Here is a 22,172-nt window from a genome sequence, read left to right as displayed (position 1 = left end):
CTCGCCTCCCATATATATATATGTTATAGTTAAACAGAGCTAAGAGACTTTTCAAAAATTTTTGTCCTGATTATGTAACTGAGTTTTGTTTATTGCAAACGTTATATAATATTATTAATCACGTGCTTTTGTAGACTTCAAAATAGCGGAATAAAAATGAAATATACATCTCTATAAAATAAAATTGCTAAAGAAGAAAATATCCCACATTGTCACTAAGATAACAACCTTTATTTTATGCATTTGTTGCTTAGAAGTTCTAAAAAAATTTACAGGTTTACAACAAAGAAATGCTGCACTGTTATATAACTTCGTACAATGTTGCATATATTACAAAATTAATAATTGCGTTTTTATTGTAAACTTAAAAATAGCATTATAAAATAAAATTTGACATCAAAATTACTGTAATTTTTCCGTTTCATTCAAATGAAATGTAAATAAAATGGAGCCAATTTAGTATTGGTTAAGTGATTCATGATATTTATCTCAATTTTACTTGTAAAATACCGTGAAAAACTAGCAGTGAAGCAGATATTACGAAAGTGTTCCTTTATGCATTTTTCACACTAGATCTTACTAGATCACACTAGATAATGTTAAATCTGATTTCATGAGAATAATGTACCGCCAAATTGATGACAATCAAATGATACAGGGATATTTCGTAAATAAAATTTATGACTATGAAAACAAAAATTTCCATAAAAGCAATTGAATAAATTCGATTTATTTCATACTGTTATTTGCAAAGATATTATTATTTTATACTAAAAATTATATGTATACATGATACTACAAATACAAAACTCAACTATTAGTGACACATTAAGTTTCAATATCTTCCCATTATAATTTTACATTATATTCCTTCAATTTTGACTGAATAATTTTCAAGCAAAGCAATATTTTCCTTTTAACTTTGAAATTTCCATTCCTTAAATGCTTTTGTAAAGTAAGTTTTTCAAAATGAATTATCAATTCAAAAATAAAATTTCTTTACTAACACAATAATAAATTTTCAAATCCCTTTAGTAAAAGGAAGTACATTTGTTGCAATTTTAATGCATTTGCAACTTTATTTGATATAAATGATATTATATAAGCTATATTTTTCTTTCAATTTTAAAAATTTCCATTCCTTTGATGCTTTTGTAGAGTTAGTTTTTCAAAATGAATTATCAATTCAATAATAAATTTTCTTTACGAACGCGATAACAATTTTTCAAATCCTTTTAGTAAAAGGAATTACATTTTTTGCAATTTTAATACATTTGCAACTTTATTTTATATAAATGATATTATATAAACGATATTTTTCTTTCAATTTAAAAAATTTCCCTTCCTTAGATGCTTTTGTAAAGTTAGTTTTTCAAAATGAATTATTAATTCAATAATAAATTTTCGTTACGAACACGATAAAAAATTTTCAAATCCCTATAGTAAAGAAGGGAAGAACATTTGTTGTAAATTTCATACCTTTGCAACTTTAGTACATTTGCAACTTTAGTACATTTGCAACTTTAAAACATTCGCAACTTTAATACATTGAAGTATATGTTTTGCATTTTCAAAAAGAGTAATAAAATAATTCTTACGTAAACATCCTTATATTATAATTTTATATTGTAAATATTTATGGTACCACTTTAAAATTCTATCAGGAAACGTTTTAGCAGTCTAATCTATAACAAATATTCAAATTTGAATTTCGTATTGAGTTAAGGATTCCAAGTTTTCTTAAAATTTATGAATCAGAGAAGTATTTAACTGAAATATAACTTGCGTTCCTACTATAAGCTTAATTTATTACAGAAATTTGGAAAAAAAATTGCTGAATAGATTCCGAAAAATTTAAATTTTTAGTTACAACAAAGTGTACTTCCTTTTTTACCAACTCCAATATAACTTTACTTTCATAATTCTATGCTTAAGATAGTTAAGCTTTGATATTTCAAGAAATGTTCGACTTTCTAAGACAGAGCTTTTCTCCCGTACATTTCTTTTGTTATTTAAATCTTGTAGGGCTCTCCTTAATGAGCTTTATTCCATCTAGCCCAAAATTTACGATGCTTGCAGATTCTTTCAAGACATGCAAAGAATATGTTCAGGTAAAAATTGATGACAGCAATGCTTGATTAATTTAACGGTTTCTTTGACTACAAAGCCAATAATTTTATTATAACAGTAAAATCACTGTAGTTATGATAAAACTGATAAGAAAAAACTAACAATAATGTAAGATAAACTAATATTTGTAATTCGAAAAGTGTGATTTGTAAAAAAAATTGGGATATTAATGTTTAAAAAATTTAAAAATTCTAATATCAATACAATACCGAACAATTTATAATTTAACTAATATTAAAAGTGTATAAAATTTACTAGATATTAAATTTTTTAATAGGTAATAAATTACCTATGTTATAAGTTTATTATTTGTAAAAGTTTCTTTCTGGTTTAAAATATGCTAATCGAAGTGTATTTTGTATTGATTGAAATCTAATTTTGATCAGATCGATATTAACTATTTCTGTAATTTAATTTGTACGTTTTCGGTTTTAATTTTGAATCAAACTAAAATAGGCTTTGAGCTTATTTAGACATCAGAAAAAAGAGAAATTTTCTAATTAACCTAATATTGACAACTTTTAAATTTTGCATTTTTTACACTGAGCGAAGTTTGCTAATGCTATCGACGTATATAATTTTCTAATATCGGTTGGTAATTTTTTTTCCAGATTATATGGATGCTAAAAGAAGATCACGAGTGCGTGTTTTCAAATTTCTTACCATTTTCTATCTAAAAAGAGTAATAGGACGCCTCATTGTCGGAAAAATATGCTTTATTTAATATTAAAATGTAAATTTCATATCGAAATTAGCCAAACAATAAAAATGTCAAATTGTAATTACTTTTGAATTTCAACTACTTTTTTCATTTTATTAATGTCATGGTGGGGTTACATTTATCAGCAATGTCAACATTCTTCTATGAAAAGATGAATGTTGACATTGTCGATAGAATCGAGTTAACATGTTTTATATACTAGAATCGAGTTAACATGTCTTATATACTGGTGAATTGGAATTATACTTTTGGAGTAGTAGACTACAGTACTCCCCCACCAGAATTATATTTGTGATAGAATTCGATGAACGAATACCACTAGTTGATTCATTGCTTTGTGAGAAGCCGGGAGAGCTGTATTTAGATCACCGTACATTTTGAGTGCTGATCGTAAGAGCTGTATTCACGGTCGTGGTCTTTCCAGTGTTGCCTTTAGCAGTCGAGTGTATACGTTGTGTGTGATCGAGACTGAGAAGCAACAGCCTGAGGTGGACAATGTCACAGTCACAAGTAGCAAGTCAACTGTTCAATGCGGACCATCCATCGAAGTAGGCGTGTTCAAATCGTAGTGGGCGTCTCTGCCAAGGTAGTGAGTTGGAATTATATTTTTGTAGTGGTACACTAAAGTTATTATTAATTTTTCATAAAATTAAAATTGTGCTTTGAACTCATTTATGCAGTAAATAAGTGTTCCTTCAACCACTTAGTGATCTCCGGAAGTCAAAGAGAAAATCTTTTCAGCAACCTAGCATTAACAGAGGATAAATTTTGCATTGTTAACAAAACAAAAATTTACGTCATTTGTAGTATATAAAGCTTGCTAATGTTTATATTTGTATATAAATTTTATACAATTAACAATGTATAAATTTGGATTAGTATTAAATACACGAAGTTTGCTATTATTAACAATAAACGTAATTTTCCATTGTTAACAATAGCTAGATTTGCTTTATTAGTAATATGTGACGTTTGCTAATATTAATAATACATAAATTTTGCTCTATTAACAGCAAATATTTGCTTTTTCAGCAGTACAGGACGTTTGCTAAACATAACGATATAGGAATTTTGAACCGTGGTGGCTCAGGGGATAGAGCACTCGCCTCCCAATGAGGGGGCCCGGGATCAAATCCTAGCGATGAATGGTCAATATGAATTTCGCACCAACCGCAGTGCTGACATAAACTATATCGTCAATATGATGAGTTAGAGTCCCTTGGTAGTCCCCTTGCCATCAGGCTAACCCTGTAAGGTTTCCGTGGTTTTCCTCTCCGTGTAACGCAAATGCTGGTTATCTCCACTAAAATGTTTTTTTCCATGAGAATTTCTCTCTAGACCAGGAATTCCCCCGTCTTGTGGATTGGTTTCAAAATTACATGGCTATAGAGCTGAATATTGGTAATCTTAAATTCAAAATTGAGTCAGCTGTTCAAAGACAGTTAAATTTATATATTTTATTTTGGAACTAAGTTAGTTTAGTAAACTAACTATAAGATCGCTTTGTTAATTTTTCTATCATTATTTATTCTTTAAAAATTGATATACATATTTATTTAGTAGCATTCATCTTACTTTAAATTTAAAACACTAGTATTTTGGAATTTCCATCGCCAACTTGGCAGAAAATGGCATTAATTCACAAGAGAAGAAAAGAACTACCAAGGGAAGGCCAATGGTAGGAATTAATGTATGCGAGCTAGATTAAACTAGGAATGCTGTCCTCTAGAAAACAAGGCTGTTCATTTTCTATCTACAAGCATTTTACCGAAAAATTCCCCCGATAGTTCTGCAAAGAAGCCCTAGAGAAATACTGGAACAATTGTCAGAGCTATTGAAATATTTCGTTCTTAGCCCCCAGGCGTGGAATTTTTGAGTAGTTTGCCATTTTCGCCTTCTGGATAAATTCCAAATCATCTTTTCTGTTCCTTTCAATGGTTTCATAAGATGAAATTTAATAAAGAATATTTTCGGTTCGACAGATTAAAATTTCGGAGGCGAAACAATTTATTTAACTCACATTGCACGGATTACGTTAAAAACGTATGACAGAAAGTTAAAAGGAGTACAATTACTGAACTAAAGGGATTATAAAATTGGAGAATTATGAATCTTACGATGTCAACAACAATTCAGTAAAGGTTCATGAATCGTGCTTTTGTTTCAATTCAGATAATTGAATAGTGTACGTAAAAAAATTTTTTTGTTTTTTAGTTTTGTTGTTTAAAAAATTAATAAACGAAGTCTACCATAATATAATAATGTATAAGACAAAATCGCGATAATCAAACCTACAAAACACTGACCGTTGAGAATTTTATTAATTTTTACTAACTGAGATTTTTATTAATTACATCATATTTTTGTAACTATAATTATAAATGAAAAGCAGTAAGACTGCCTTTAGAGATTTAATAAAAGGTTTTCTTAGCGTACCGAAGGCGTAGTCAGTTGAGGCCACGTTCACTCAATACCTCCTAGAAAAGAAAAGGTCTGAGCACGGGTTACCACAAACAAGAAATTCGATCCTTTAGTTGTCCAAACGTAATGACATTTTACGTAGTTACCACCACTGCGTACCTTAGTACCCCGAAAGTAGTGACGTCTTTCTTATTTCATCTCCACTGCGCAGTTTATGTTCGTTCTACTAAATTGATCCCTACTGAGACCTCCTTTCTTCTAGGAGGTGTTGGTTCACTCCGCTGATGGAGAGTTTAAGGTCGTGAGTTCGACCTGGCAATCGTTAAAACAACCGGCGAGTATATGCAGCAAGGTGTACGCTAAATCTGTCGTGGGTGAAAGTAATAATGTTGCTTATAGTGTGGAAGCTTAAAAAGGGGAACAGCAGATCAGGCGTTATCCAAGTCCTCTGAATAGAGTCGAAATCACGTGACATTCCTACAATGGCCGTGTAAAGAGAGCCCTGGAAAAAGAGGCTCGGAGCAAGGACATATTTAGTTAATAGGAGAGGGTTGGTCTAAATTATAGCAAATGCATCTGGCTGAACTTATCAAGGATTCCTGAATTTGGGAATCGGTAATGAAACATTACCTTTCTAATAATAAAATATTTTTAAAAGCTTTCCGGCTCTTCGAGTTTTCTACACTTTGTATCAATTTTTATCAATTTTCAATTCAATTTTTATTTTTTGTTCATTATTTTTATTTTCAATTCAATTTTTCAATTCAATTTTTATTTTTCGTTCATTATTTTCGCATCAATTTTTATTTTTCGTTCATTATATTACTTCGCATTCATTTTTCTTCAATAGTTAAGTTTTCATTACCGAAGGAGTTTATGAGCTTTATAGAATTCAAATTAGAATCCGTAGGAAACATCAGACAATGATTCTTACATTTAGAAAAAAAACATCAATGACAGGTAATACAACTTTACCTCAAAACACATCCAAGTAGGGAATATCAGCCAATGGCACTTAATCTTTAAAAGGTAACGGTGATTGGGCTACAATGCTTTTCCTACCTTTCTAAACCTGCAAAAAAAGGCAACAATCCACTTCTCATAAAGAGGCTGCTTAGCAATGAAATAGTAGCTCAATACGTATGCTGTTTTATAATCTTGATGCCGGCAGGCTATTTGAACATTTGTGGTGTATTTATCTGAAATTTGGTGAAAGTATGCATATTTTCATGCATCCCTCCTCTTTGTGCGCCGTATACTCGCAAATAATACCCTTTGAAACTGGATTAATAAATTTGTCTTTAGCCCTTCAATTATTTGAAAGTATTTATAATATTTCCGCTTATTATTATTTAATTGTGATAGTCCACTTCAATGTTTTACAATAACATTCCGATTTTATCACTTTATAATTTTCATTACTTTATAAATTATTTTTTAACTAAAATATACCACAATGTACTTTGTTTTAAATAGCCGGTCAGGTGGCCGAGTGGTTAGCGTGACTGACTGCGAATCCAATGGCTGCGGGTTCGAATCCCACTCGGGGCATGGTTGTTTCTCTCTCTCCCTGTTGTCTTCTGATATGTGAATGTATGAATGTGGTCCACCCTATGAACGGGTATTTGTGGCAGTGTGGCGTGGGTAATGTTGCTCGCTTCCGTGACTTTGGTTCACAGGTGCCCACTGGGTAACGATAAATGAGCAACACTTCCGGCATCTTCTAAGGCGAAGAACGAAAGTTCAGTGCCTGACGTTATTGAAATAAAATAAAAAACCTTTCTTTGAACGAAATAAGTTTTCTTATTTTGCTAAATGTGATTGGGTTCTTTATTATGTGGTACTTCATACATTGAAGAAAATATAATGATTAAACATTCCTCCGACAAAATATTTAAAAAATATCTCACAACAACAATCACTTTTTTTCCTGCTTGAGATTGAAACTTAAAAAAGTATAAGGATAAACAAATTGATTTAAAAAATTATATCGAATTACGAAATAAAATGGGTCTGAAAATATGTAAATACGCGGTGTTTCGCAAAGTCCACTCTTTATACATACTTTAAGTATGATTGTAAAAATATTTTTTGTCTTCGTTTTTGTCAAGAGTTCTAAAAATATTTTTTAGGCCTGTAATATTTTTAGGCCTTATCTAGCATATATTTAAACTTATCTAGAGTATAAAATATTTCTTAGCTGCCGAATTGGATTACAATTTACCAACATTAAAAGAAACAAAAGATAAAAATTCGTGTGATAGAAATCTATGATTGTTAAGGAAATAGGAAATAAGGAATTCCGCAGCACTGCAGTTATAAATTGTTATCCAGACTAACAAAATAAATATTTTCTTCCGAAAGACAACCTCAAGATGCTTAAGGTAAATTAAAATCAGATAACTTTGACGCGAGCGAAAATATAATACTTAGGATAATCCCTCCGACCAAACTTTTTCAAATCCACTTTCAACGACAACATCCAATCCAATTTTTTCCTTCCACTTAACTTCGAGACACGGAGAGGCTAGACGTCAAACAAATTAATTAAAAATTGACGCTCCGGACTCTTCCACTTCCTGTTGATGAGAAGGACGTTATCAGTGAGTATTTCTTTGTCCGCTGATTGAAGAACCTTCAAGTGAGGTCACGTGAGCTGATTCAGTGAATCCTTATCAAAACATAAGTGCCTGGATTTCTTTTTTGTCAGCTGCACTCCAAGAAAACTTTTCACGGTTTTCCAAGTTTAATAATAATAACAAGGGTTACTGAAATCCGTTTTTGCTTGATTACATTTTTTTAATATGAAGAGATTGTTATAAATATTATAACAAGGGATGAAGAGATTGTTATAAATATTATAACAAACGATGTAGATACGATAAACAAAAATTTTCCGTGCAACTGCATTAATGCAAGTTGCGTTATTACTAATTGCTGCAATAATTACTGATTGAAATAATTGCGGCAATTAGTAATTATTTCATTATTAGCATATAAGTAATTATTAAAAGGTTACTGAAAATTCATTTTTGCTTGAGTACAATATTTTAATATGAAGAGATTGTTATAAATATTATAACAAATGATGGAGAGAATGTTATAAATATTGTAACAAATGCTAAAGACATTATTACAAATATTATAACAACATGAATATTATTACAACATATATATTATAATAAACGATATAGATACGATGCACAAAAGTTTTGCGAGTTTCTGTATTAAAGCACCTAGCAATTATTTGATTATTAGTATATAAGTAATGAGTAAAAGGAAACAGAAAATCCGTTTTGGCTTGATTACAATGTTTTAATATGAAAAGATTGTTATAAATATTATAACAAATGATGGAGAGATTGTTATAAATATTATAAAAAATGATGAAGAGAATGTTGTAAATAATATGACAAATCCTAAAGACAATTTTGCAAATATTATTACAACATGAATATTATAACAACATATATATTATAATAAACGATATAGATATGATGCACAAAAGGTTTGCGAGTATCTATAATAACCTATAGTAAATATTTGATTATTACGCAAATATTATTAAATATTTGATATTTAGTTATGATTATAATAATTATTGATAATAATAAATAGATGATATAACTATGGAAGTACTGAGTAAGGGGTTACAGAAATCCGTTTTTGCTTCATTACATTGTTTTGATATGATGAAGTTATTATAAATACTGTAAGAAAATAAATATTATAATAAGCGATGTATGCGATACACAAATGATTTGCGTATATCTGTATTAACGTAACTAGTGCTTATTTGATTATTATTATTATATAAGTAAGGAGTAAGAGGGTTTACTGATATCTGTTTTTGTTTAATTGCATTGTTATGAAGAGGTTGTTATAAATATCGTAACAAATGATGAAAAGATATACTGGTACATGAAAAATTGTTCGATGATTTTTCCCAATTTTCCCAAAATTTTGAAGAATATTGTTCGGATTTTTTCTTTGGCTTACTAGGAAGCCTAAAAGTGTCCCTGTAAAGGTAAATGCAATAAAAACGTTCAAAACATTTAAAAATAATATTACTACTACAGTATGTGTTGCATAAAATTTGCATAGAAAGAAACATGTTTAACTTTAAAACAGTCTTACAAGTTTTATTTATTGCATGAAACTCTATTATTATAATTCAGAGTCTCAGTTGAGTAATTGAATGGAGCACAACTAACAGCTTAATTAATACAAAGTGTTTTTATAAATAAAAATGGAATCAGGGATAAATTTTGTTTATTTATTTTCTACGTAAGTACAGGAGTCTAGCTTGCTTAATGTTGCCTTAAAGAAGATAATACCAATTTATAGCTCCCTCGCGTAATGTAATTTCCATTTAAGTTCCTTAATTAAGTGAGCTTTAATAGAGTGAAGCAGCCAAAGATATTTTAGTTTAAAATAACAATTCACTATTATTTGGATGCAACATACAAAACTCTAGAGGTTTCTTTTTTTAATAATTTCAGCTATATTACTAATTTTCGATAAAGCGAATAAAAAGGGTTTCTTTTTTAATTATTTCATTTGTTTTTATAGATTTGTAAACCTAGGTTGTGAAGGTTTTTAAGAGGGTCATTTAAAATAAGACTTTATTAAAAATGAAATTTCACTACTAAGGCGATCATTTTTTTTAAATATATATATTTCTTACATATCGAATAACGATGTCCTTTTATTGAACGTTTTTAATTTAGCACTCTTAAAGTCTACGTATTAATGCGTAATGATTTTTTAAGTCACATTTAGTTTACCAAATGACATCTGCTTTTAAGGGTTGTAGGGAAATCGAGATTGTCAGACGTTATTCCAAGAGTTATAAGTCTGTATTCCAAGAGTTAGTTAAATGAAAAACCCGAAATTAAAAAAAGCTAACCATATTTTTTATCAATGAAATATCGTATTATCGAACGTTTCATTTAATTTTATTTAATTCAAATTTATTTTCTTGCAAACATGTTTACTTTCTGACGTTGTTTAATCAGTCTCAAACCTGTCCGAAGTAAAATCTAAATATAGTCTAAATAGAGTTTTCAAAGAAACATTATTAAGAAAAATAAAATATTTTCAAAATTCACAATAAACTATGTACAAAGCAAAACAACAGGAAAAAAGCACAAATGAAGGCTCATAAATGGACATGCCATAGTTTTGATTCCATAAAAAAGAGTCTTTAAGAAACACTACATGTATTTGTATGAATAACGCTGAGAAAGGTTCCTGTTTATGGAACCGAAACTATAGTATGTCCATTTCTGCGTTTTTATCTGCGCTTTATTCACGTTGTTTCGCTTTACTCAGACGTTGTACAAAGAATACCTTATCCTCATTTGGATTGCAATAAAATAATTTGTTAAAAATTCTATACATATTTATATTGCTTACAAAAGTTTTACATGTTAAGAGGTTTTGTTGTCGGTGAGTTTCAAATTTTAAAATAGAAAGTTTTTATAAATGTATAAATATTTATAAAATCATGCTTTAATAAAGCATTATTTTAAATAACTTTTAGAACTTAAAAACAAGTTGTATGGAATTTGTTTTGAAAAAAGGAAATTAAATGAAACAAGAATAATTGTTTGTTTCATGACATTAGTGAATTACTGCTGGAAATGCATATGTCACTTAACTTTAAAACATTCATTCATAACTTCGTAAAGTTCATTCATACAACAATCCGAACATTGATAAACTTATTCATTCAGTACAACATGACTCATTAGGATACATCATGAATCATTGATACATTAAGCAAAAAACAAATGTTTATATTAACGAACGCCCGATAAACAATAAATGACGTTTGCTCCCCTCTACAGATGCTAACATGATTATAAGGCCGGGATAGCCTGGTTGGTAGGATATGGATCTCGCGTTCGAGAGACCATGAGTTCGAATCCAGATTTTTTAACTTTTACGAATTTTTTAAACTTCTACCTGATTTTATTCAAGATAAGATTAAAGGATAAATGTTTTATAACACTAGTGCTTCCATAACGATGCACGCTGAAATCATAAACGATATTTTTTTTAATACGCTATGCAAATAATTTAACACAGAAGAATTTAAATTATTGCAGAATCATCCAAACCAATGCATAAATAGGAATATTACGTAGGAGCGATTTAACGCAGAAGGATAATATGTACAATTGACCAAAAGAATTGTAACAATGTGAATATTGCCTACAAATAATTTAACGCAGAAGAATCTAAATTATTGAGGAGCTAATCTAGCAAATGTGTAAATATGAATATTCCATACACCAATTTAACTCAGAAAGACAGGATGTATAATCGACATAAAGAATTGTAATAATGTGAGCATTACATACAATTTAACGCAGGAAAATTTTTAAAAAATTTTGCAGCAATTTCATACAATTATATTCGTAAAACATACAAAAGAATTTATTCACGAGAAAAAAATAATAATCCGAAGTTGTATTAATTTATTGGGAACAATTGCCAAAGGCCAAAGTTAATTAGTTAACAGTAGAATTTCCAATTCACGCATATAAAAAGGTACTTAAATTCAAATATAAGTTAGAAATTTATTATTGTAAATCTCATTCCTTACACGTATAAGAGAAAATAAAATCTAGTTAGGAGAATTAGAATAAAAATTTCAAAAACTACGTTCTTCAAGTGAAGGAACATCGATGTTATACCACTTTGTACAAATTTTTCATACATAGATCATTTGCTTCTCGAACATTAATGAGTTCATGAAGAAATTCCCAGTAAAACAAGAAGTTTCAAGTGTCAAATTATAAATTCTGAGTAAAAAAAAAAAGGAAATTCTGGAGAAGATTAAAGCAGCGAGATTTAGAAATCGCAACTCATGACAAATTTAAACAGAAAAAAAACCTACTCGTCAAGAACTTCAAGCCTTATTTAATTACATTGACATTGGAATATTTTCTAAAAAAAAGAAGAAAAAGAAAGATAGCAGTAACAGCAGTTCTTCTATATCTTTAAATCTCATAAGGTTTTGAAATTTCTGGCTATTTTGAAGTTCTACCATCTCAAGAATTAATACAAAATGTAATGTATGGTATATCTTTAAAGTTCAGGTACTTTTTATTTTATTCTTTTGCTTTGCTTTCTATTTTGTTTGTAAGAGATCAAAGTAAAGGAAAAGTAGTTGCAAAGGATCAAAGATATGAAACAACAACGTCTGGAGATTCTTTTGGTTGAATTAGATTCTTGACTATATCGATTTCTGATAGAGCAATCTAATCACAGGCGCTATTAGGTTTCGTTAGGGAATCAGTTTCCCTCACGTAGACGATCATAGCACTTTTCAAGATGGAAAGATTTTTGGTAAGTATTTCGGGATGAAAAAGTCGGGCATGCGTAATCTGTTTCATTCTCACGATTTAGATTTTTTAATCCAAACATTAACGTTTATTAAATACAGATACATTAAATTGGGGAAGTTATATACATGTGGCAAGAAAATGATAAAAATCAGAGATTTGATTAAATCCCTAAGCTAGATGATCGATTCGCGCAAGATCTCAATTCTGTGGAAATGATTTTACTTCAAAAAAGCTTTTTAATCCAAATTTTCCTATTTTTAAATTTTCCAATTTTTAATTTTTTTTAATTTTTTTATCCATACATTGACATTTGCTGAATGCAGATACATGACATTGGAGAAGTTATATACATGAGGCAAGGAGATGATAATATAGGCGATTTGATCAAATCCCTAAGCTAGATGATCAATTAAGTCTGTGGGGTGATATTCCTTAATAAATTAAGTGATTTGATCAAATCACTCAACTGTTTGAGTGAAAAGAAGAAATAAACAAGTCAAAATCGTACAGCTCTATGTTTCACTTGTTATCACTCCCCTTAACCTTATTACTCCCCTCCAATTAATGAAAATATAAGGGTATGTTACCACTATTAATAATCGCCGTTCATTATTTTTAATACCCAAATAATTCAAGGAAAGTCATTCCCCCGTTTACACTATACTGATGCTTTTTTTTTTAGATTAAGTGAAAGGGAGCCGATGCTATTTTTCATATCAGCATCTGCTAAAAATAAATTGATCCCGAGAACAATTAAACAAAAATTTACATAACAATCATCCGTCCCGTAATGACGTATGGCAGTGAGACTTTGGATTTGACACAAAAAGATATAAATAATTTGCAAATTTTTGAACGAAAAATTTATAGCCCAATACAGTTGACTAATACTTATTTTTATTTTATTTTACCTCCGTCGTTTAACAGTCGACCCAGTTTTTTGGACTACTAATGTTCAACTCAGTAGCCTTGTAATTTCAACCAATCCAGAAAACAAGGAAACTCCAGGATCAGTACCCCCAGAGGTCTGATTTGTTATGGGGACACGGAGGACTTTGTAACTCGACTGATTTAACGTTCATCAGTCACTATTTACTGCACGGGGAGTCTTCGGCCGGCTGGGATCGAACCCACGAACTCTTGGACATGGGCCCATTGCCCTACCAACCAGGCTATCCCTTTCCAACTAATACTTATTTATAGCCATCGTTGAACAGCCGGACAACAAATTACGGACAACAAATGTTCAACTCCGTAGCCTCGTAATTTTGAACCCAATCAGGAAACAAGGGAACTCCTGTATCAAGTATTGGGCGAAAATTGCCTTCGTAGAGGACTTTTTAATGGAGCTAAAACAAATTTTCGTTACATGGAGAGGAAGACCACGAGAACCTTCCACGGTTAGCCTGACGGCAAGGGGACTCTAACCCATGATCCGTCTACCACTGAGGATATTTCAAGTCAGCACTTTGGTCGGTGCAAGCCGGATACGGAATTCGTATCAACTGGGATTCGAACCCGGTTCGCCGCATTGGAAGGCGAACGCTCTAACCCCTGAGTCATCGCGGCTCAACTAATAATTATTGGAGAATAGAAACTAATGATGAACTGGAAGCTCTTATCAAGCATATAAGCATTGTAAAATTCAAAAAGGCACGGAGACTTTCGTGACTTCATCATATTGAGAGATCATCTGACAACCAAGAGGTAAAGATCTTACAATGGAAGCCCATGTGCAATAGGCCAAGAAATGGACCAAAGAAAAGGTGGATGGATGATGTCTTGAAAAATTTAAAACTTTAAAGACCCCAACTAGAAGATCAAGGACTAAGCTATCTGGAGAAATTTTGAGAGGTTGGCTGAGGCCCACCCTGAGCTGTAGTGCCAATAAGGAAGAAGAGAAAATAATAACCAGTATCAATTAAAACAACAAATAAAAAACGTCGAATATTTTTACAATTATGCTTTTAATACATGGACTGTTACATGAAAATAATTATTCTATTATTAGATTATGAAGTGATATTTACCCTAAAGAGGAAAATAAATACACATCGCGCATCTTAGCGCACATAAATAGCGCACATCTTAGTAAGCCAACAGAGTTCCGTTCATAATTCATACATGCATTCATAATTCATAAGATTAATATAATTTGAGACTCAAGAGAATAATTATGAGGAGAATAATAATAGTAAATTATGATAAGAGATACTAAAAAATAATGTTAAGGAACAAAATAGTGATGATAAAGAAGCAAAGAAGATTAAAGAATTGAATGATACATTGATATGTAAAAAATAAATATTCCACTCAATCTAATGATTACTCAACTTTTTAAGAAGGCAATTTTCAATACATAAGTCAAAAATATATATTTTTATTGATGTATATTATTTAATGAGATAAATGGTTAATAATTGCTAAATAACTGATAAGTTGTCAAATAATAATAATTAAAATTCATAAAGGTACTTAAAGTCATGAATGATAAACTCACGAAACGATATTAGAGTTTTCAATAAATACCTATAAACTTATAGCAATAAAAATCGTAAATACAGAATTAATTCATTTTTAAAAGTTATTAAATCATAAACATTATAAAATGAAATACATTTTTTAATATTAAAAAAGTACAACATAGAAACACAGAGGAAAAATTAAAATTTGTAGTAAAAATATTATTTGTAAATGTAATAAAAATAATTTAGTTATCGTTGTGTACTAATAAAACTAGAAATTATTTTAAATTATACAATTTTGTTGCAAGTATCTCATGACTTTGGTAAATTCTGTTTTATTTCATGCAATTATTCATGGATCATAAAAGGCTAATTAATTAAACAATCTAACATGTTCCCATTCAATTGAGAAAATGTTTAAATTTTAACATATTTCTATTAATAAGATCCCGAAACGAGAATTTTCATAATCCAATTTAAAGATAAGATTCACTTACAACAAAGTTCGAGTCAAACATTGTTTTTAATCTTCTAAATAAAATTGAAAATGTGTATCGCAACATTAATTGTTTAAATTAATTATAAGAAGGAAATAGAATGAAATAAAGAAATAAAATTATGTGATGAAATGAAGCTATATTGTTCTCAGATTATTACTTAATTTAGTTTGTATATATTTTATTAATGCAAAATACAATAATTTTATTTTATATTTGGAGTACTGAAACAACTTATGGAAGTTGGAGATGTTAGCAATTTTTTAGCCATTTCATTCAGGAATAAAAGTTAGTAAGATTTCTTATAAATATTCATCGAACTTATATTATTCATCGAACTAGTATGACCTGCAATAAAGTAATAGTAAATTTCAATCTAAACAAATAGTTGTCTTCTATTAAATTTTTAAATTTTCCTAAATTCGATTCAAATAAAGAAAGAATATACTAGACATCGGGTGAATACATATTTGGAATTCTAATTCCTAGGTTTTATGGAATTCTTTAGTCATTTTATTTAGAAATAAAAGTTACTAATATTTCTTAAAATATTTATTATTCATCTACATCGTGGCATTCTTATGTGCCGTGTAACTAGGTAACAGATAAATTTCATAATAACAGATCGCTTTTTCTTCTATTACATTTTAAAACTTTTATAAATTCGATTCGAATAAGGAAAGGGTATACTAGACATCAATTGAATACATATCTGGAATTCTAATCTTAGGTTTAATGAAATGTTTTAGCCATTTCATTCGGGAATATATTCAGGAATAGAAATTACTAAGATTTCGTATTAATGTTTAATATTCATAGTATTATTGTGGCATGCTATTAACTAACAGATAAATTTAATCATAACAGATAGTTATCGATTTCGCTACTTAAAAATTGCATAAATTTGATTCAAATAAAGAAGGAATATACTAGACATCAGGCGAATACATATCAGGAATTCTCATCTTAGGTTTAATAGAATTTCCTAACCATTTCATTCGAGAATAGAAGTTACTAAGATTTCTTACTAATATTCATCATTCAGTATATTGATGTGAAGCGTAACTAAGTATAAGATAAATTCAATCATAACAGATAGTTGCCTATTTCATAACCTTTCAAAACTTTTTTAAATTCTATTGAAATAAAGAAAGGACATCTAAAGATTAGACTGATACGTATCTGGAATTATAATTTAAGATTTTATGGACTTTTTAAACCTAAGGTCTCTGACAATTTTTGTTTCTCATCTCAACTGTATATCAGATGTTATTAATAAAATATTTTAAATCAATACTTTTGTTAAGTGTAATTACAAGTGTATTGTTAAGTGTAATTGTAGTCCATAAAGAGGACTGAAAAACCTAAAATCATTTTTTTAAATTTCTGCTTAAAAGCATATTTTTAAAAAATAATTCTTCCTTAAAAGAAAATTGTTTTAAATTTAATTTAGCAAACTGGTAAGAGAAAGGAAAGAATAAATTTATAGAACCTTATATTGGTCTTTACTTCATTTTTCTTTAAGAATTATTGGGGATAACATTGATTCTTAACAATGAGTTTTCTGTCTGTGATCTCTGTAATTGAATAAGCGTATGAAATCTTTAAAGATATTGTTTTCAACTAGTGGAAAATTATGCTTATTATTAAACTATCAAAACATGCTGAAATATACAATAGTTATGTAATAATGTACAGCAAGTGCTTCACTATTCCAATTTATTCCATACGAAAACTGCTAACAGCAAAAAATATCTCAAGCATGACATTGTTTATGCTGAAATGATAAACAATGCCTATTTTTCTGGATGAAACTTCGAAAAATCCTTTACGCTTCTAGGGGGGTAAAAATTGCTATTTTTGTACAACTTGAAAATTTACCTCATTACTTTTAAATTTACATTTTTTTTATATTTTTCTCTAGGTTAATTAAACATTACAAAAATATAATAAACTTTACGTCGAAAGACAAGAAAAAATCGTTTTTTTTTAATGGTTAAAGCTAATATTGTGTCAATATTGTGCAATTATTGTAATACTTACTTTCGAATTCTAAAAATTTGATAAAATATAATTAATCATTTTAGATGATAAAATAGAGATTCAAGCTTTCCTCTGTATAAAAAAATAGAAAAATGATTTAGTTTTTTTCTCCTTTTTTGAAAATTCACAGCAATTAACAAAACTAAAAAATAATCATCGACAAATATTTTAGGGGATGAAATAGAGCTTCGCAATTCGCTTTTTAAAATTTTTTTGTTCGCTTTAAATATTTGAAAATTATGTTATTTAAAAAAATATGCAAACTAAAAAATTGGAAACTGAAAATATTTTGTTATTACTTCTTTTTCCTTGCAATAACTCTTAAACAAGCAATGTACAACTATGCCAATACAATAGCTAATTCAAAAATAACACTTGACCCAATTAATTAACAAAAATTAAGAATTACATGTTTTTTTTAAAAAAAATTGCAGGAACTAAAACATAAGAAACAGTAAATATTTTGCGTTTATTCTTTTTTCCCAGGTAGGGATAGCCTGGTTTGTAAGACGTTGGACTCGTATTCGTAAGAACGGGAGTTCGAATCCCAAAGGCTGAATCCCGTTGTATTAAATGGTGGTTGGTGCACGTTGGAGATAGATCGTTCTCCGGTTCAGTTCAAAAATACGATCTGTGGATGAATGAATGGATGTATGAATGGGTCCACCTTTTAAAACGGGCTGTGACGTGCGTGTGCGTGGCTGAAATCTTATTTTTGACCTTAGATGGAGCCACTGAAAAATAAAAAGCGCATCCTCTGCCGGAAATTCGCTTGGTTTCCCAAGCAAGCTTGCTGGTATTGGCAAGTAGCAATAGAAGCAACATTATTTTCTTCCTCTCATACTGATTTAAAAAATTAAATCTGAAATAACTTTCTTTCTCTTTATTAATAGGCGGAATATCGAACAGTAACAAATAGGTCAAATGAAATATTTTGTAATTTATTTCTTTAGTGATAATCCTTAAGCAAACAAGTTAAAAACAATAAAATAAAAGATTATAAATAATAATAGTAATATTTAAAAATAATAAAAGAAACATCGTGCTCTATTTATTAAAAAAATTGAAAATCAAAATTCGTATTTTAGCATGTATACAGAACTGCAACAAATTATAATATATGTGTTTAATAACAAATTTTAAATCTGTATTAAAATAAAATATGCAGAATGAACATATTTTTTAATATTCTCATTTGTTAATGAAAAAAAAAAAACATCAAGCATTTTGTTATTCCAATTTATTTCTCTCAACAACCCCCGAACAAATATTTTAGAGTTATGTAAATGCATTAAAAGAACGCTTAAGAAATTAAGAATTACATATTTTTAAAAAATTTTAATAACTAAAAAATTAGAAACAGCTTGTATTTTAATGGTTGCACAGCTTAATTTATTCTTTTCTGCGAATTAAAAATTTAAAAAAATTGAATTAATTTCTAAAAAATTAACAGGCGCTAATAAAATAACAATAAAAATATTATAGATTATAAAAAAGTGCACTTCACGCTTTTCTTTTTATTTAAAAAAAATGGAGAAATTAAATGTTTCCAAAAGCTTTTAGCAGCACTAAACAGCTAATATTTTATTATTCCAATATATTTTCGGTGACAACCCCATAACGAACAATTGTATGTACAAGAAATAAATGGAACAGTTAAATTAATTAATTTTAAAGAAATAAGAACTATTTGTTTTCAAAAATTTTGCAAAATGAAGTAGCATAATCATTTCTTAATATCAAAAATTTTAAAAATTGCATATTTCTAAAGAATTAATAGGAACTTTAGAAATGAGAAACGGAAAATATTCATGAATTCGAGCTTTGTATTAAAACCAATTAGTTGCTAATTTTGATGATATTTTAGGAAATAAAATGCAGCTTCATAGTCTTTTATATATATTTAAAAAAATAAAATCGCATGCTTTTAAAAATTCTCAGGAACCAAAATATACGAATAAGTCTTTCAGGCGATAAAATAGTATTTCATACGTTTTTCATTGCATTAAAAAAACTAAAAATTACATATTTCTAAGGAATTCACAGGAACAAAAAATGAGAAGAGACAAATATTTCAGGCGATAAAATAGTGCTTCATATTTTTTTTCTTCATATTAAAAAGAACTAAAAATTACTCATTTCTATAGAATTCACAGAAACTAAAAAATGAGAAAAGATAAATATTTTAGGCGATAAAATAGTGCTTCATATCTTTTTCTTAATATTAAAAAGAACTAAAAATTACTCATTTCAATAGAATTCGCAGGAACTAAAATATGAGAAAAGACAAATATTTTAAGCGATAAAATAGTGCTTCATATTTTTTTCTTAATATTAAAAAGAGCTAAAAATTACTCATTTCTATAGAATTCACAGGAACTAAAAAATGAGAAAAGATAAATAGTTTAAGCGATGAAATAAAGCTTCGAATTTTCTATGCACATTTTTTATGCATTCATAAAATATAGAAATCTATTATTTTTAAAAATTCGCAAGAACTGTTAATTAATTAACATATAATTGCTTGCTATATTAATTCTTTGTCGATTTATTTCTTACGAAAGACCCTTACTAAAACAAGCATGTAAATGTAATTAATTCAATAATTGTTCAAAAAAATATAAATTTCGTATCCTTAAAAATTAGCAAGAACTCAAAAATCAGAAACTGTGGAGAGTTCAGAAATAAAGTTCCATACTAATTTTGTTTGTATTAAAAAAATTTAAATATCACCTATTTTTAAATATTTCTATAAATGAGAAAAGGGTAATATTTTTAGGTTATAAAACAGAGCTTTATGAGCTCTTGCTTTGTATTAATGAATTCAGTTGATAATATAAACGTGATATTTTGGGGGATAAAATCGAGCTTTATAGTTTTTTCATTGTATTAATAAGTCATTGTATCATATTTTTAAAAATACACTGGAACTAAAAAAAGAATTTTAGTTCCAGTATAAAAAAATAATTCCAGACTCTTTTTTTTCCTAAAAAAATTTATGATCAAATATTTTTAAAAATTCATAGTAACTGTTAAATAATACTTTGTTATTTCAATTTGTCCCTGGCAACAACCTCTAAGCAAGAAATTATGTTAATATAATAGGATTTGCGTAACTTTAAAAATTTGCAGTAATTTGAAAATATCGGCGAATATTTTAGATATTTTAGACTTGCATACCTTTTTCTCTGTATTAAAGAAGGTAGATGTTATATTTTTTAAAAAAATAAGATAACAAGAGCTAAAAAATGAGAATGCTTCATGTTGCTTTTACTTTTTATTAATAAATTTAATTGATATTTTAGGAAGTAAAACAAAGATTCATATTTTTTTCTTTGTATTAAAAAATTAGAATCACATATTTTTCGAAAATCACAGGAACTAAAAATACGATTTACATTTTAGGTGACTTCATGCTTTTTACTTTATTTTTAAGCATTTAACCGAAATTATATACATGGTATTTTACAACATAAAACTGAGCTATATATATTCTTTTCTTCCTTTTAAAAATAATTGTAATCACACACTTTCAAAAACTCATAGGATCTTTTAAAAAAATTTATAAAAGACGAATATTTCAAATGATAAAATAACACTTTACAAACATTTCCCCGATTGGAACTGAAAAATAAGAAACGGCGAATATTTCACGTGATAAAATAAACCTTCATTTATTTTTTTTTTTGTACTAAAAAAAATGTAAGCATCAAATATTTTTAAAAATTAGCAGAAACCGTAAAATAATAAACGACAAATAGTGAGTTATTCCAATTTGTTGCTTACGACAACCCCCAAACAAACAATTATTCAAATGTAATAAAAGGAACATCTAACTCAATTACATTCTCAAATTAGATTGGTATAAAAGAAATATCATGACTCACCCTCCACTCGGCACTGTGACGGGGGATGTTGCCGTATCTTCGCCCCTGACTTGCCGCCCCACGAGAATCACCGCCACTTGTAACAGTAAGAGCACCCAAATACGGCACACTTCCATTCTTGCCGTGGCGCTCACAAGCGACTGGCCTCACCGAGCGAAGACAACACAACTCTACTCCTCACACTCACCCTCTTCTTCACCACTCTTCAACAAGCGACAGAACTTATTTTCTTCTTTCCAATTTTTCTTTTTTTCTTCTTCTTCTGCTTTTGAGTTCGTATTCCCCTTTAATGTTATTTGAGATCTCTTCATTTCCAATGTTGAAAATGAGATGAGGGCTTTTTTTTTTCTTTTCAAAGAAGTTCATTTTTGGAAAGACGCGTTAATGCAGTGGTGCCTCCATCGCTGGGTTGTTTTATCTTTTTATTTTCCCCTTATTCTTTTCCTTTATCTTTTTTTTTTATCTTTTTCTTTGGGGAATCAAAGTAGCACGTTTAATGTTGTTTGCAACTGGGATTTATATATAATAGGAAGAACTTTACAATCAAAAAATTAGTGTTGGAACAAGAATTTTCCCGGCAGTAGCTGCTCGGACGAAAGGGCAAAACTTTACTCTTGTGGTCTAGATTTACTAAGTCTTGAGGGCCAGAT

The 22,172-nt window shown here is 28.8% G+C and overlaps 1 protein-coding gene across 1 annotated transcript in view; it reads right to left on the bottom strand.

Annotated features, from left to right (window-relative positions):
- Positions 1-21,716, bottom strand: part of LOC107449725 (fibrillin-1) — a gene marked incomplete in the record, with an annotated part of 285,801 nt that extends 264,085 nt beyond the window's left edge. Inside the window, 1 exon segment of the mRNA XM_043039583.2 lies at positions 21,523-21,716. Coding sequence (XP_042895517.1) covers positions 21,523-21,638 — 116 coding nt within the window.
- Between the last annotated feature and the right edge of the window lie 456 nt (positions 21,717-22,172).

The sequence above is a fragment of the Parasteatoda tepidariorum genome, chromosome 7, assembly GCF_043381705.1.
Source record: "Parasteatoda tepidariorum isolate YZ-2023 chromosome 7, CAS_Ptep_4.0, whole genome shotgun sequence".
In the NCBI taxonomy this organism is placed as follows: domain Eukaryota; kingdom Metazoa; phylum Arthropoda; class Arachnida; order Araneae; family Theridiidae; genus Parasteatoda; species Parasteatoda tepidariorum.
The sequence above is the reverse complement of the archived record's forward strand: the minus strand, read 5'-3'. Positions and strand labels throughout refer to the sequence as shown.